The sequence below is a fragment of the Grampus griseus genome, assembly GCF_964374135.1.
Source record: "Grampus griseus genome assembly, chromosome: 6".
Lineage (NCBI taxonomy): Eukaryota > Metazoa > Chordata > Mammalia > Artiodactyla > Delphinidae > Grampus > Grampus griseus.
The window spans coordinates 50,657,094-50,674,213 of NC_139000.1; the positions used below are offsets into that span (position 1 = coordinate 50,657,094).

At 39.8% G+C, this 17,120-nt stretch overlaps 1 protein-coding gene across 1 annotated transcript in view; it reads right to left on the reverse strand.

The window, feature by feature from the left end:
- The window catches only part of PGM5 (phosphoglucomutase 5), a 191,140-nt gene that overhangs the window by 140,270 nt on the left and 33,750 nt on the right, over window positions 1-17,120 (reverse strand). Inside the window, exons 4-6 of the mRNA XM_082656339.1 lie at window positions 15,854-15,979; window positions 11,407-11,597; window positions 10,651-10,805 (exon numbers count right to left, since the gene is read on the reverse strand). Of these exons, the coding sequence (XP_082512465.1) occupies window positions 10,651-10,805; window positions 11,407-11,597; window positions 15,854-15,979 (472 nt within the window). The remainder of the gene's footprint in view (window positions 1-10,650; window positions 10,806-11,406; window positions 11,598-15,853; window positions 15,980-17,120) is intronic.

A 17,120-nucleotide genomic window follows, 5' to 3' on the forward strand; every position in this document is an offset into this window, starting at 1 on the left:
AGTGTACAGCGACTCCAAAGACCACTGGACTCACCTGAACCAGCCGGTGTTTACTGACGGTCTGGTAGATGCAAGCCTTGATGCTGAGATCTGGGGTCATTCAAATAGAGTCACGATCCATGACCCCAATCATAAAGGAAGACCCAAGACAAGTTCTTTGTTTTGCTTTCAAATAAATAGGGTTTGATTATTTTTATCACTTTTATCAAGGTATAATTGATATAAAATAAAATTCACCAATGTTAAGAGTATATAGTTCCATGAGTCTTGACAGATAGGTAGATAGATAGAGTTGTATTGCTACCACCATAATTATGATATAGAACATTCTTATCAGCCCAAAAAATTACCTCATGCCCCTCTGCATTAACGAATGGGATTGATTTTTAAAGTGTATAAATATCTTTAAGTCACAAAAAAGAAAGGAGGCTATTAACCAAATGCACCCGCCAAAAACCAAAATTGAGATAATAAATAAAAGCAGGTCGTAAAGTCAACATTCCCACTGGAGACCAACTGCATCCACTTAGCCCTAGACTGAATGGCATCGAAACCCCTGCTTAAAATGCTCTTTAATCCCCAATCACCCAGAGTGGTGTAAAGGAACTTCTTTCAGTACTGGCAGAACCCACCAATGGTCAGAATTACTTGCCAAGTGCCAACAAGTGCCAAGTCAGTGGAAGGGCTGAGAAAAGGATGCTGGACACCATTAACAATGACTATGCCTTTCTAGAAACAGAACCAAAGAGTGGCAAAGAGTCCTTGCCAATACAGCAGGCCAGAGAAAGCTGATTTCTAAAAATGGTTTGCCTGCGTTCACATGGAAGGGTGATGATGATTATATGTTTTGGAACCCAAGTCACTTAATGCTCATCCAAAATTGTTTTTCTGATCAACAGGGAGAGCAAAAACCCAAGACAGCTCTGAACAACTGACAAAAGATGGTTTATCCAACATCTCCAAAGCTCTTGCAGCCTCTAGTCTTAAATGTTACCAATTTATTCCTCTCGCTTTAGCTAATTAATTTATAAGTGCCCTCTACTGAACGTAGGCATGAAATTGCTTTCTCATCTGACACCAGCTCTCAGAAATACTGACAAGCAGGCCTCAATCATTGCCAGCATCCTCTCCAATAGGTGAACACAAAAAGCATAGAGGAAGGCAATGCTAGGCATGCTCAAACTGTCCTACTTAGCTCCTCACTCCTCACTCTACTTAGCAGGGCAAGAAATAAAGAAACCTTGGGCTCCCCTGGTGGCGCAGTGGTTGAGAGTCCGCCTGCTGATGCAGGGGACACGGGTTCGTGCCCCGGTCCGGGAAGATCCCACATGCCACGGGGCGGCTGGGCCTGTGAGCCATGGCCGCTGAGCCTGCGTGTCCGGAGCCTGTGCTCCGCAACGGGAGAGGCCACAGCAGTGAGAGGCCCGCGTACCGCAAAAAAAAAAAAGAAATAAAGAAACCTGAGCTTAAGTTCAGGCTGTGGTTTTTAGTTATTGACTAGGAAATAACCGCTGCGTCGTTGCTTCCTTTTATCTCATCTTTATTGTTATAATCAATACCCACATATCATTACTAAAATCCAACTCACTACAAACTTACCTAAATGTAAATTAAAACCATAAGTCAGGCACAGTTTTATTAGACCCAAAAAAAGACTGTGCAATTATACATCATTCATTTTCTTCTTATCATTCAGTATACTTACATTCCTGTGCAACCAGGTGATAGTATCGATAAATTTAATTTGTAAAAATGTCCAAAGAAGCATGTTTGTTCATAGAGCTGTGGCATTCTAGTTACTTTTTCTCCCAAATAAGAAGTATCCAAAACGGGAGAAAATCTCATTCATTCATTTAATAAGTGCATACTGAGAACCTATTCTATGCCAAGCTACTGGCTAAAACCTTCACCTTTGGGGGGTTTACAGGACATTAGGAGACAGACAAGTATATGTTTTCAATGTCTGTGACAATTGTGATAAAAGGATCTCTAAAGAGCAAGTTCTGTGTATTGCTTTGGGGTAGAGAAACATGACATCAAAGGAATACTTACTAAGAAGGTGATGCTGATTCAAGTCTTGAAAGATCAGGAAGAACAAAGTGGGGTGGGATGGGACAAAGGGAACACATTTCAAGGAAAGAGAGCAGGATATGCAAAGGCACATCAGTGTGAGAGGCCATCAAATTTGGGAAACTGTAAGCAGCATAACACGTCTAGAGGGCAGGATAAAAATGGTAGGCAAGAGTGAGATGTAAGTAATCCAGAGATTATGCATGTTTTAGAATCAGGAGATAGGATCACATTCTGCAGGCTTCTGAAGCCACCAAGACTTTTTTTTTTTTTTTTTTTTTTCGCGGTACGTGGGCCTCTCACTGTTGTGGCCTCTCCCATTGCAGAGCACAGGCTCCGGACGCACAGGCTCAGCGGCCATGGCTCACAGGCCCAGCCGCTCCACGGCATGTGGGATCTTCCTGGACCAGGGCACGAACCCATGTCCCTTGCATTGGCAGGCGGACTCTCAACCACTGCGCCACCAGGGAAGCCCTCCACCAAGTCATTTTAAGCAAGGGAGGGAGGTGCATGGCTCTCTGCCTTAGAACAATCGCTCTTGAGGTGTTCTAGAATATGGAATAAAGAAGAGGAGGTCTGGGGCCAAGGAGACCAGTTCCCTGACTATTGCGATAGTGTAAGCAAAAGATTATGAGAACCTGAAGTAGGAAAGTAAAAAATAGGGACGGAGAGGAAAGAATGACTCAGGAACTATTTAAGGGATTTTTCTAACAGAACCCAGTGACTAATGGTGTGTTGGGAATGAGGAAGAAGTAGAAATCTAGGATTATGATAGGTAATTCACTCAGATAATAAACATAAAAAAGAACAGTTTTAGGGAAACATTTTTAAAAATTGCTATTTACAGATAATAAATCTGAGTTGTATATAGCAGAGCTGTCTACTGACAGCAATTTGGATATAGAACACAGGTTCATTTCTGTCTGAAGAAAAAGGATGAAAATTAGAAGTGCCTAAAATTAACAAGGGCCTAATATCCACAATATGCAATGAACTCATGCAAATCCATCAAAAAGGGGAGAAAACCCTAAATAGAAAAACGGGCAAAGGACAAGAAGAGACAATTGATAGAAAGGAAATCCCCAAGTATCTCAAGCATCTGAACAGATGCTCATTAGTAACATGAGAAATGAAAATTTAATACAGCAACGGTATACTACTCTCTATCTATTCTACTGGGGGAAAACTAGAAAGCTAGACAATAAAAGTATTGGCCTGGTCTTGAAGATGCAGGAACTGGTGGGCAAAGCAGGCTAGTGAAGCCATTCTAGAGTACAATCTAACACAGGATTTGGTCAAATTAAGTATACACACTGCCTCTGACCCAAAAACTCTGCTCTTGGATACACATGTGAAAGAAATTCTCACATAAATCCCAAGGGGCTATTCATTGTAATGGGAGGTAAGAGGCATGCTGAGTGTTCACAGCTGAGGGAACAGAGGTGACCTGTGGATACACACGATGGACTACTATGCAGCAGTTAGAAGCAACACACTAGATGCACACAGAGCCACTGAGAGGATCTTAACACAAAGTCTTTAGTGGAAAAAAGAAACCAAATACAATCTATTATACGGTACTAGTCACAATCATTTAAAATACATGCGAATAAAACAACATACACAAAGAAAAGGACACCCAATAAACACACATTTGTGGTTGTCTCTGGGGGGAAAGGTAGTCAAAGAAAAGAGAAATACATTAATTTTTTAATAATAAGAAATGTCTCCCACTGGACAAATTACGAAAGGATTATTCAATGATGAGCATGATTAACTCAACTCACTACACCCGAGTTCCAAAAAACTAGGACAAGGGTAAGACTGGGAGACAAGCGGGCAGAGATTACCAGAAAGACTGGCCATTGTACTGGTTACGCTGCTTATTCTTTGTTTGCCCCCTTCCACCTTAAGAGTCCCCATTACGTTCTATGCCCATCTCTGCCCTATTCACTTCCCTAGGAGGCTGAGCTCCACAGGTTACCCTCTGTCTTCCACTTGGGTTTGGTCAAGAGGAGGTATCAGCAGGAAATCAGAGGGTGGGAAAAGAGAGAAGTTGGGGTATTTATACCTCCCTGACAAGCTCAGTCCCTGACAACTCCAAACCTCATCAGGCTATGGTTACCCTGATCCTTCCCTTGACCCTTTAGTCCTGGGAGAATTCATAGCTTTTTGATATTGTGAGTCCTGGGATACCTCTCCATCACTTCTTGATTTTTTTGGTTTCCTTCATTATCTTCACCCATACCTCTGTGGACCAGGTCATTAAGCTACTATTACAAAATTCTTTTTAGCAAACCCTTTTGAGGGTGCCATCTCTTTTCTCCCTTGACCCTGACCTAAATACCTATGGAGAGTTTTAGGGCAATAAGTACTCCAATAAAGGGTATTTTCTCTCATAATTCCTATCACTCTATAGCACAAGGGATGTATGGGAGACTGAGTAATTACATATTAGCTCACAACACTATCTCTCCCCTTACTGCCGTGCATCCTGACTGACCTTGGAGACAAAATGGCACAGATCTAAAGGATGTAGCAAGGACCAAGGTCAGCGTAGATCAGTAGATACTTGCAGGATTAACACTGTTTGCATTCCAATGACCGCCTGAATATATTTAAGATAAAGCTACAGTACATGTTTCACACTGGGGATTGGCAACAAATAGCTGTAGACTACATTCTGAAAAAATAAGTATTTTCACATGTGTTATGGGCCATTTCTAATCTCAGCATCAAAGCCAGGTCCATCTGCACGTTTCCAATCTTTGATCCTACCCATAACCTCCTCAGCAAGTCCTTCCCTGGCTACCTTATCTTAGTAGGGTGTTCCACACCCACCCATTATTACCACACCAAGTTCATTTCCCCTGAACATGCATTACAATTTGTGCTTCTATTTTTTTCTTTACTTGTTATTACTCAAATTCTCCATTAGACTGTAAATTCCATCAGGGCAAGGGACAGTTTTCTAGGACCTAGAAGGCCCTTAATAAATATTTCTTCAGTGAATAAATGGTGAAAAACAGGAGTGACACAAAATGCAAAAACCATCATGTTTATGGGTGGTGGACCTTATATGGCGGACTTTGTAGTCAAAACATACTTTTCAGATCTCGCTCCCTTGTAGTGTATACAAGGATGCTCGCTGTGTTTGAGGCTCTAAATATCTCTAACGAGGAAACTTCAAGTCTGAGTGTGTTTGCCTTACTTAAAACAGCATTCAGCACAGCCCCAAACACAGATGGGCGCTTCATAATATTACTGAAGAATGATGACACTGAGGATTATTTAATACCTCCTCATGGGGTGGAGACAGACCTTGGGCCACAAACATAGCGTGAATGTGCTTTACTTCTCAAATAATCTGAAGCAAAATTATTTCATCTGCAACCACGAATCAGACACATTCAGAATGACAAAGCCCCAAAAGAATGCCATTTTCAAGACTGAAACTGTATTATTCTGGGGTAAATGGAATCCTTGTTTCAGTGATACTGTAAGAGCAGAAATTAAAGATACTAAAAGTCTTCCCTCGGGGAACAACTGTTATCTGTGAACAATGAAAGTTTGTCTGAATAATTCATCAGCTTCAACGATGCAGGCCCCCCTTATTGGGGAATTCCAGGAGTTTGGGCAAGTGCATCATTGAATGTGTCTCAGCCACTCCGTTGCCATTCTGCCAGGGACTGGCATTGATGGGTACATTCCTATGATTTTATTAATTAAAAAAAATAACCTATGTGGGAAACCACTGTCAAGATAAAATTTTGAGGGTGCATTTATTTTACTAAGAAGAAAGAAGCTTATAAAGCGTCCATCATGAGAAGCCACCTGGGACTCCACAAGAGATCACATACCCAAAACAAATCACCACGTCAGAGCCCCACAGAATTCTGAATCCCAACCAGCAAGCATGAATAATCCTTTTAAATGGTCACTTACATATCAGAACAGGTCCTTTGTGAAATTTCTAAGCAAGGCCTCTGGTTTCTGACCGAAACAGAGATTTATTGGGAAGGGGGGATGAAGTGAAATCAAGAACTACTGGGAAATTTCCACGAGAAAAGAGGACAAATGGTTTTTGTTGTCAGAATAAAACCAGCCTCTCCTGGCCAGGTACGGAAAGCTGCTGACTACCCCGCAGGAGAGTTGAGCAATATTTTCAACTGGTTTCTCAGGGACCATCCTGATTAAGTTGCAGTTATGGGGCAGATGCAATAGTTTCAAATCCTGGGTTGCTGTCTTATTAGCTGTGTAACCTTGTACAAGTCACTTAACCTCTCTGATAACTGGTTCAACATCTTTAATACGTTGAGAGTTAATGCCTACCCAATTACCTTACTAAATTATTGCAAAAATCAAGTGAGTTCAAATTTCCGAAAGTTCTTTCTAAATTATAAGATTCTGTATAAGTGGAAGGTGTTATTAAATATGCTCGCACAATATTAAATACCCCACACAGGACTCAGAAGCCTCTATGACGCTGGGTTCTCCATTTCTAGAGATGGTCTGCTTTTTGCTTTGCTCTCTACAGTTTCACTGAATTTTTTTTTTTTTTTTTTAAAGAAAGATATAAACAAAGGCAAAGGGGAAAAAATGGAATCATACGTCCTACTTTTTGGTGCTGCTAGGCAAGAATTTTAGGCTGACGCTTGGTTCATCACCATGACTTGATATCAATATCACCTGAGGGATAGAAGTAAAATAGGGAGCATCCCAAAGGCATGTGATTCATCTCCCCACTGATGGAAGAAGAAAACATCAATTTACAGGAACCAGTTATATTTCTAATTACTAGCAGCAAACAACTGGAAAACTAAAGTTATAAAACTATTCCATTTACAATAGCATGAAAAGATATAAAATACTCATGAATCAATTTAACAAAAATTGGGTAAGACTTCCACACTAAACTACAAAACATACATAAGAGAAATTAACCTACAAAGTATGCAAAAGAAATTAAAGAAAACTAAATAAATTGAGACCTATATCACATTCACGGACTAGAAATCTCAATATTATTAAAATGCAATTCTTCCTAAATTTCTCTATGGATTCAACACAATCTCAATCAAAATCTCAACAGGCTCTGGTAAAAAAATGACAAGTTGATTCTAAAATGTACATAGAAATGCAAAGGACCTAAGATACATAACTTTGTCTATATGGAGAAAAAGAAAATAGAGTTGGAGGAGTCACCTGATTTAAATATCTACTTTAAAACTCCAATAATCAAGACAATGTAATATTGGCATAGGGATAGACAACAGATTAATGGGACAGAAGGGAGAATCTTGAAATAGACCCACATATATATGGTCAACTGATTTTTAACAAGCGCATCAAGGGAAAAGTAAATTGTTTTCAATAACAACTGGATATGGGGAAAAAGTGAACCTCACACAAAAATTAATTCAAAATAGGGACTTCCCTGGTGGCACAGTGGTTAAGAATCTGCCTGCCAATGCAGGGGACACGGGTTCAAGCCCTGGTCCAGGAATATCCCACATGCTGCGGAGCAGCTAAGCCTGTGTGCCACAACTACTGAGCCCGCGCTCTAGAGCCCGCTGGCCACAACTACTGAGCCCGCGTGCCACAACTACTGAAGCCCGTGCACCTAGAGCCCATGCTCCACAGCAAATGGAAGCCACCACAATGAGAAGCCCACACACCACAACAAAGAGTAGCCCCCACTCACCACAACTAGAGAGAAAGCCTGCACGCAGCAACGAAGACCCAATGCAGCCAAAAATTAATTAATTAATTTTCAAAAATTAATTCAAAATCATCATAGACTTAAATGTAAAAATTAAAACTACAATGATTCTAGAAGAAAACATAGGAAAAACATCTTTTTGACCTTTGGGTAAGCAAAGATTTCCTATAGAGGATAAAAAAAAGTATATACCAACTATATAAGAAAAAAAAATTAGCCATCATCAAAATTGAAAACTTATGCTCATCAAAAGACACCATTAAGAAAAAAAAATGGTTCTGAAGAACCTAGGGGCAGGACAGGAATAAAGACACAGACATAGAGCATGGACTTGAGGACGTGGGGAGGGGGAAGGGTAAGCTGGGACGAAGTGAGAGAGTGGCATGGACTTATATACACTACCAAATGTAAAATAGATAGCTAGTGGGAAGCAGCCACATAGCACAGGGAGATCAGCTTGGTGCTTTGTGACCACCTAGAGGGGTGGGATAGGGAGGGTAGGAAGGAGACGCAAGAGGAAGGAGATATGGGGATATATGTATATGTATAGCTGATTCACTTGTTATAAAGCAGAAACTAACACACTATTGTAAAGCAATTATACTCCAATAAAGATGTTAAAAAAAATAAAGAATTTGAAAAGGAAAGTGAAAGACAGGGGGAAAATGTTTGTAATACATATATCTGACAAAAGACTTATTATCCAGGGAAATCCCTGGTGGTCCAGTGGTTAGGACTCTGTACTCTCACTGCCAAGGGCCTGCTTTCAGTCTCTGGTCAGGGAACTAAGAAAGATCCCACAAGCCGGCGGCGTGGCCAAAAGAAAAAAAAAAGATGTATTATCCAGAATATATAAAGAACTTCTATAAATCAATAACAAAAAGACAAACAGTGCATTTTTAATTGAGCAAATACATTTTGAACCCGTACGTAACAGAAGAGCTCACAAGTGGACAATAAGCATATGAAAATGAGCTCAACATCACTAGAACGATGTAAATCTAAACCAAAATAAGATAATACTTTGCATTCACTAGAATGGTTAAAATAAAAAAGACTGACGACACCAAATATTGTTGAGGATATGAAGCAACTAGAACTCTCACACATTGCAAATAGGAGTACACGATGGAAAATAGCTTGGCAGTTTCTTGTAAAATTAAACATACATCTACCCTACAATCAGGATTCTACTCCTAGATATTAACTAAAGAAATGTAGATGTGTCCACAAAAAGACATGTAAGAATGCTTATAATGGCATGATTCATAGTAGCTAATAAGTGGAAACAACCCAAATGTTCATCAAGAGGAGACTGGAAAAGTAAACTGTGATATATTCATACATTGGCATACTACACTGCAACAGAGGAGGATGAACTAGTGACAGACGCAATGGATGTGGATGAATCAAACCCAAATACAGCAGCAGAAATTATGACAATGGTTGCCTAAGGGGTATTGCAAGGAGGATGGGGGAACTATAGGGGGTGATGGGAATGTTCTATATCTTATTCTGGATGGTTGTTACCCAGATGTATACATTTTTCAAAACTCATTGAATTGTAGCCTTAAGATTATTCATTTCACTGCATATAAAATTTACTTAATGAATGATTCAATGAATGGTAACACCATGCAGAGATAACCACACAAATCCAGAAGGTGGGATTCTGCAGGACAACTGGTCAGGTCTCTTCAAAAATTACTGTCATTAAGTAAAAGATAAAGGGATTGTGGTAGATTATAAAAGACTTAAGAGATGTAACAACCAGATGCAATGTATGGTGTTAGACAGGATGCTGCTTCAGGCAAACCCTCTATTAAAGACATTCTGGGGACACTCGGAGGAAATTTTAATATGATCTTGGTTTTAGATGACATAAAAATGTATTAATACAAAGTGGGAGATTGTTGATAGAAAAAAAACAAGTTACAAGGCAGTCTGTACTTTCAGATCTCCTTTTGGTTTTTACAAAAAGGCAAATATATATTATATATTGTGTATATCATATATGATTTAGAACTATGTATGTATATTATATATGTATATAAAGAGATCCAATAAGGAATATACATTTATCAATTAACATAAGTAAGTCAGGCAGAGAGATATGATGTTTACATTTTCTTATTTTTCTGTGTTTTCTAACTTTCCACTATAAACAAATACTGCTTCCACAATAATATATGTTGCTTGAAAATATTAGTCTCTGAAATTCACTGTTTTATAAGACAAGGTAAAAGATGGATGGATAGGGCCAGGAGAAAGAAACCTCAGACTGTTCTATCTACTAAGTGAGTCTCCTATTGGGCATTTTCCATGAGTATCTTATTTCATTCTCACAACAAACCTATGATGTATCTTCCCCGTTTTTACATAACTGATGATGATACAAATGAGCATTTTAACATAATATTACCTGACCTCAAGACTCATGTTCTTTCCACCTCACTTACATATTTAGTAAATTTTCTTACTAAACATTTGTGAAATATTTACAATGAACCAGGCATTCTGTTACATGCTTTACAAGAATCACCTCAATCCTACCTCATAACAATCCATGTAAGGATGATACTGTTATAACTCTCGTTTTAAAAATAAGAAAACAGAGGCACAGAAATCAAATAAGTCCCCCAAGTTCCCAACAGCTAAAAAGTAGCAGAGCCAAGAATCAAGTTCAGGCCACCTGATTCTTCACACGCCTACCCAGTATACTACAGCATGTCTCTAAGTTCCCATGCTTTCAACAAGTTCCCAGTGGAGCAGGGGAGTATAAGTGACAGCTACCAGCAAAGGGAACATTGATATCAGAGGCCTGCCATGAAGGCTTTCATGCTGACATCCTTGCTTACCTGTCCAGGGCTGTGCTGGTGGGCATACTCCTCCCAAACCCTCGGACCCCCATCTGACGGAAATACGGAATGCAAGAGAGGTTGGCGGCAATGATGGCCAGGGAGTCGGAAGGGCTCACGAAGAAGCCATTTTGGCCTAGGATCATATAACGGTCCTGTGGGAAAGAATGTGTGAAAATGTTCAGGCAAAGGCATCTGCCGCCAGCAGCCCATTCCCATCATCATTACAAGCCACTTTACTGCCATTCCACATTTAAACAACATAAAACAACTTGAATGAAGCCAAAGAGGGCATGGGAAACCAAGATCTCTGAACATTATAGGGCCCACGATCTTGACACGACTGGGAATATATCCCACCTGTCGAAATGTGGATGACTTCCTCAGGCTTCAGTAGCCTCTATATTCTTAATTCACACTCTCCCCCAAACATAATGGAGAACAGAGATTATTGCTAAAATAGCTCGCTTCTTAACATGGTGATTTCAACAAAATCAGCCATAATAAAGACGTACTGCATGAATTTTTTTAAAAAAGAAATAACCTCTTTATAACATAAGCTTACTTGAAAAAAGAAAAGTAATGGCTATTTAAGCGCAATACTTGGCCATTAGATAGAAGGGCAGATGCAGAGCCAGTTAGGGCTCATATGCCCCATACATGTCAGCCCCAGAGGTGTCCAATAGCTCTCTGGTTTCCAGTGCTTGGCTCATTATATAGCAAAAGGACCAGCATGCAGAAAACTTTCCTACTTACCCCATCAGCATCAAATGCAGCTCCAAACCCATATTCCCCTCCTTTCATAGCTTCCAGAAGGGTCGTTGCATATGTCAGGTTGGGGTCAGGATGCTGCCCTCCAAAATCTTCCAGGGGAACACAGTTGATTGCAGAATTGGCTGGGGCCCCCAGCTCATCACACAGGACTTTTCTCACATAGGGTCCCATAACTGAAAAAAATACACAGCAATATGAGATCTTTGCAGAACCTCTGCCCCCCCTGCCCCCGCAACCAAGGGTGTTTTGCTCTGCTTAGAACAAGAAGGTGACTTAATAGCACAAGAAAAAAAAAGATAAATTCTACAAGTTTTCTCAAGACACAGCACAGAATAATATTTACTTCAACTACTACTCACTGAGCATCTGCTATGTGCCAGTGACTGTGTCAGGCATATAGAAGTTGTATTCAATAATCCAGTTCCATGAAATTTCTCTCCAAAACTTATCTAAAATATTGCCAGAAATAAATCAACTACCTAACAATGATTTATTGACTGTTACTTTTTATGTACGAAAAGCTTCAGCTGAATATATGCAAAAGCACTAACAGGCCCTAGCAACATTCTTTGTCTCTACAGTCGTTTTAACTCTGCCAAGTGTATAATTAAACACTGTAAAACACTGAAGCATATAAAACTAAGCACGTTTTACAAAATAAATGTTAAGGAGTTGTGTTTTCCAGTTCAACACACAGCCGTGGAGTGCCTAACACGGAACTCCTATGTGAAGGATGGAGGGCATCAAGGGACACAAAGCACCCAATTCTGACATTACTGGGCTCTCAGTCTAGCAGTGGGATGAGTCACATCTACAGGTGAGTGACTGCAATGGTAAGACTAGTTCTATTCAATGTATATTTATGAAATAATATGATCCAATGGCTTGAAAGAAGAAATGACCACAGGCATGGCTTCAAGAAGAAGGCAGCATTTCTGGGAGGACTTGGAAGAATATAAATTTGACAGGAGTGAGGACGCCATCCAAATGGAAAGAACACTATAAGCAAGGGAACGGAGCCTGGGGTAGAACATACAGCAAGCACACTTGGGGATCAGCACATAATCCTGTTGGCTGAAATATATCAAAGTACTGCTTTCCATTTATTTTCCATTAATACAATTCAAACCTCAAAGAGTGAACATCTTTTGATTTTTCCTGGCCAGCACCCCTTTCCCCTTCCTCCAGTAGCAGCATCTTGGGTTTCCTTTGGAGAACCAATCCTTTTCCCGTCTCAGTTCATGTGATAAGGATGTGGCTAAACCCTACTTACCCTAAGGCTGGGGAGGTGACCTAGGTCTGCCACTCAGTATCCTCCATCCCTCAACCAGAGTGACTGATTCAGAGACGAACGCACAGTACAAGCTAGGCAGTGAGGCTCAAATCCAAAACATTGCTCAAACTGTTTGGAAAGAGAAGCTGTCTTCCCTCTAGGCCAGATAAAGCTAAGGTAAGAAACTGAAAGAGCCTTTTCTGGGGAAAAGAACCAGCCCAATAGGAAAAAGCAAAACAGCCCAGCCAGAAGACCTCAGAGTGAAGCCCCTGGAAGATAAGTTCCACACATGGGCTCAGAGCTCCCAACAAAATTTTTAGTACCTCCCTCTTAAACATGCCAGGCAGCCAACGACCACCAAACTTTTGAGGAATGCATCTAACATGAGACCAAAACAAAGAGAGTAAAGAGCAACCTGGAGAAAGCAGAAACTACACAGAGAGAAAAAATATTTTAAAGTATATTTCAGTCATATCTTAATAGAGATCAGTAAGATGTGACAGAATGGCTAAAACTGAAGAGACTGACAATACCAAGTGTTGGTGAGGACATGGAGAAACTGAAGCCTTCATACTCTGCTGGTATTGCAAACGGTACACTTTGGAAAACAGTTTGGCAGTTTCTTATTAAGTTAAACATATACATCATATGACCCAGCATTTCCACTCCTAGGTATTTATCCATCCAAGACAAAGGAAATCATACATCCCCATAAAGAACTTGTTCATAAATCTTTATAGCAGCTTTGTTTTGTAGTAGCCAAAACGTAAAAATAACCCTAATTGTATCAACTGGTGAATGGATAAACAATATGTAGTACATCCTTACTATGGAATACTACTCAATAGTAACAAGGAATAACTACTGATATATACGACACCATGAAGGCATCTTAAAACATTATGGTGAGTGAAAGAAGCCTGAAGAAAAAGGCTACATATTGTATGCTTCCATTTATATGGCTTTCTGGAAAAGGCAAAACTGGGGCAGTTGGGGGGGCGTGCTAGACAAAAAGCAGATGAGTGATTGCCAGGGACTAGGGGAAGGAGGAGGGGTAAGACTATAAAGAGCCACAACAGAACTTGCGGAAGTGAGAGAAATATTCCATATCTTGATTGTCAGAGTGGTTACATGACTATATATGTTTGTCAATCCTCATGAAACTGTATACCAACAAGGTATCAATTTTACTACATATAAATTATATACCTCAGTAAACCTGACTTATTAAAAAAAGATATGGCATTCATGAAAGATGAACAGGAAGCTATTTTTAAAAAGAGATTATTTGGAAAACAAAACAAAAGTTTTGGGAAATTAAAAATATGATAGTGGAATGAAAAACTTAATGGAAAGACTTGGAGATAAAGCTGAGGAAATCTCCCAGAAAGTAGGAAAAAACAAAGAGAAAGAAAATGGGTGGTGGGGGAAAGAATAGGATAATTAAAGGATCAGTCAAGTAGGGCCCATATCTAAACAACAGCCATTCTGGAAAGAAAGGAAAGAGAAAATAATGGAGGAAATCATCCAAGAAGTAATGTAAGAAAATTTCCCAGAATTAAAGGACACAAGTTTCTAGATTAAGAGGACCATCCAAGTTCTCAGCACAATAGAGGAAAACAGTCTCACACTAAGACTCATCATTGTGAAAAGAAGGAACACTGAAGATATGTCAAAGGCCCTAAAAGCCTCCAGAAAAGAACAGAGAAAGATTTCACACCATAGATTACAAATCAGAACAGCATCAGATTTCTCGAGTTCAGTAGTAATAGCTAGAAGACAATGGAGCAATGCCCTCAAACTTCTGAAGAAAAATAATATCCAACCTAGATTTCTATATCCAGATAAATAGCAATTCAGAGTGAGCACAGAAAAAAGGCATTTTTAGATATACAATGACTCAAAACATTTACCTCCCATGAGCTTTCTCTCACAGAGTTCCTGGAGAACTTGTTCCTCCAAAATGTAGGAGTAAATCAAGAAAGTGGAAGACAAAGGATCCAGAAATAGGAGAGTCACCATAAGAAAGGGGTAAAGGGAATTACAGGATGATGCTAAGTGGAGATTCCAGGACAACAGCAGCTCACAGAGCAACCAGTGCAGAGCAGAGGAGATCCCAGGTCTCCAGGAAAATGAAGTGAGAGAAGATTTAGACACTGGGAGAATATGAGGGTTAAGAGTGGTAAATACACTTCACAAAACCTAAACAGTGAGAAAACAGGACAATTACTAATTCCACAGAAGAAGTTGTTCTGTAAGGAAAATATAATTACAGTACTTTTCATGGCTCAGCAGTGTTATGATAATGTAGACAGTAGATACCGATCTTCCCAAAACGATGATATAATTAGTTTAAGGAAGTGTGCTTGGATTTAGTGACCCGAGAGGGTGAAAAAGAGCTACAACCTCATCTTCCATGGTATGAAGTCAGTAATGCCCCAAACTGAAGAATCAACAAGGAGCCTTATAATCATAGTATTTAGTAACAGAAAGATCAGTACTTTAAAAAAAAAACACTGAAAGAGTTTAAAAAAAAAAAGGTAGCCTCTGAAAAGTAGGAAATTGGGGGAAGGAGTTGGGAATGGATTTTTTCATAATAAACTTTGAACTATTTGACCTTTTAAACTGTGTACGTATCAAAAACAATTTTGAGGGCTTCCCTGGTGGCGCAGTGGTTGAGAGTCCGCCTGCCGAAGCAGGGGACACGGGTTCATGCCCCGGTCCGGGAAGATCCCACATGCCGCGGAGTGGTTGGGCCCGTGAGCCGTGGCCGCTAAGCCTGCGCGTCCGGAGCCTGTGCTCCGCAACGGGAGAGGCCACAGCAGTGAGAGGCCCGCGTACCACAAAAAAAAAAAAAAAAAAAAAAATTTAATAACTACTATCTAGTTTTGCTATCTATAACTACTAGTTTTGCTATCTCCACTCTAACAGGCATAGCCTCAAAACCTTTTGTTCAAGCTTTGTTTTCATTTGCATCAAAAGAGAGAAATTAGAGCCCTGAAGTTTTCCAGAGCATCCCAAATACCTGAACACACACACACACACTGTATGAATATCTATAAATCCAGCCTTCCTCTTAATCCCAGAAACCCAACACACACTGAGGTCTCCTTTACCATTTCTTGCCCACCACTTGGTAGGAGAACACGCATTTACCTCCGTGCATGGCATCAATTCGGATCTTCAGTTGGCTGGGCCCAGTCAGCAAACTCTTGATGGCATTAAAGTCAAAGATGGTCCGAAGGAGGTTGAGATAGATATCCACTGGGTCCACTATCTCCACTAAGGATAGGAAAGCAAAAGGAGACACCAGTGACTACCCATGAAGAATACTTGGAAGCATAAAAATGCATGAAATTAGGATCACAATCACATCATAACCCCACACATTTACGTGGGAAGCGAAGTAACCATTTGCAGACAAAATCACAAATTAAAGCACAATCAAGATGCTGCAAAGTTTGCAGGTGATCGAAAGGTGTGAAAAATCTCAAGTTATAAATTCTTCTTTGCAAGTGAAAAAAATCAACCACAAGAATAAAGTAGTTAAGATAAAACTATGCCTACTGTCCCTACTACCACCTGCTTTCCCTCCCCCAAACTGCAACACCTCAATGCTAAGAGGCATCTTGGCACAGCCGGTTGCCTCTCCTGTGGGGAATGGCCAAAGAATGACTCAGCTGGCCTGAAACAAATCAAGAAGTGACCTCCGCAATGACCCCTACTTTCCAAATGCCACGGTGCCAACCAGATCCAGGTTCTGAATTGGTGGTGAAGGATATTTTTCTGAGTTTGTGTGAAGTCTCCTGCATGCCCAGTCTAGTACCAGTTTCAGGGTGAGCGCCAGCTATTTAGAAATCCTCATTAAACACAAATGTTCTCCAGTGTCCTGCACCACCCAATGACCAGGCATGCAAAACAAGTCTTTTCCACTTATTTCACAGATTCATAAAACCCAGAATACATCACATTTTTCAACCTTGGCAATCAGTACATAATTAATACTCAGAAAGTACTTTTCCTAGAAGTAATAAATATTTTATTTTAGGCACTAAAATTTGTCCACGAGCCCTGCTTTTTAAATTCGTAGTTAAATTTTGAAACTTACATATGCTGTTTCTCAAATTTTTCAAAAAACATACTACTTTAGAATCCTGAAACACTTAAACCTGCACTAAAGATATTACCCATCCACCTTTAACAATTTTTAGTAAATCCAGGTGCAATAGTTGATGGATGAGATTTTATACGTAATATGAAGCTGTCCCTTCGTCTAGTCAAATACATGTCTAAAAATATTTTTTCTTGCACTTAAATCAAGGTAGTATGTGTGTCCATTCAAATATAATGTAATTACCGTTTACAGAACACAGATAGTTTTTAATCATCTTTGGATATTTGGAGGATATTAATCTATAAGATA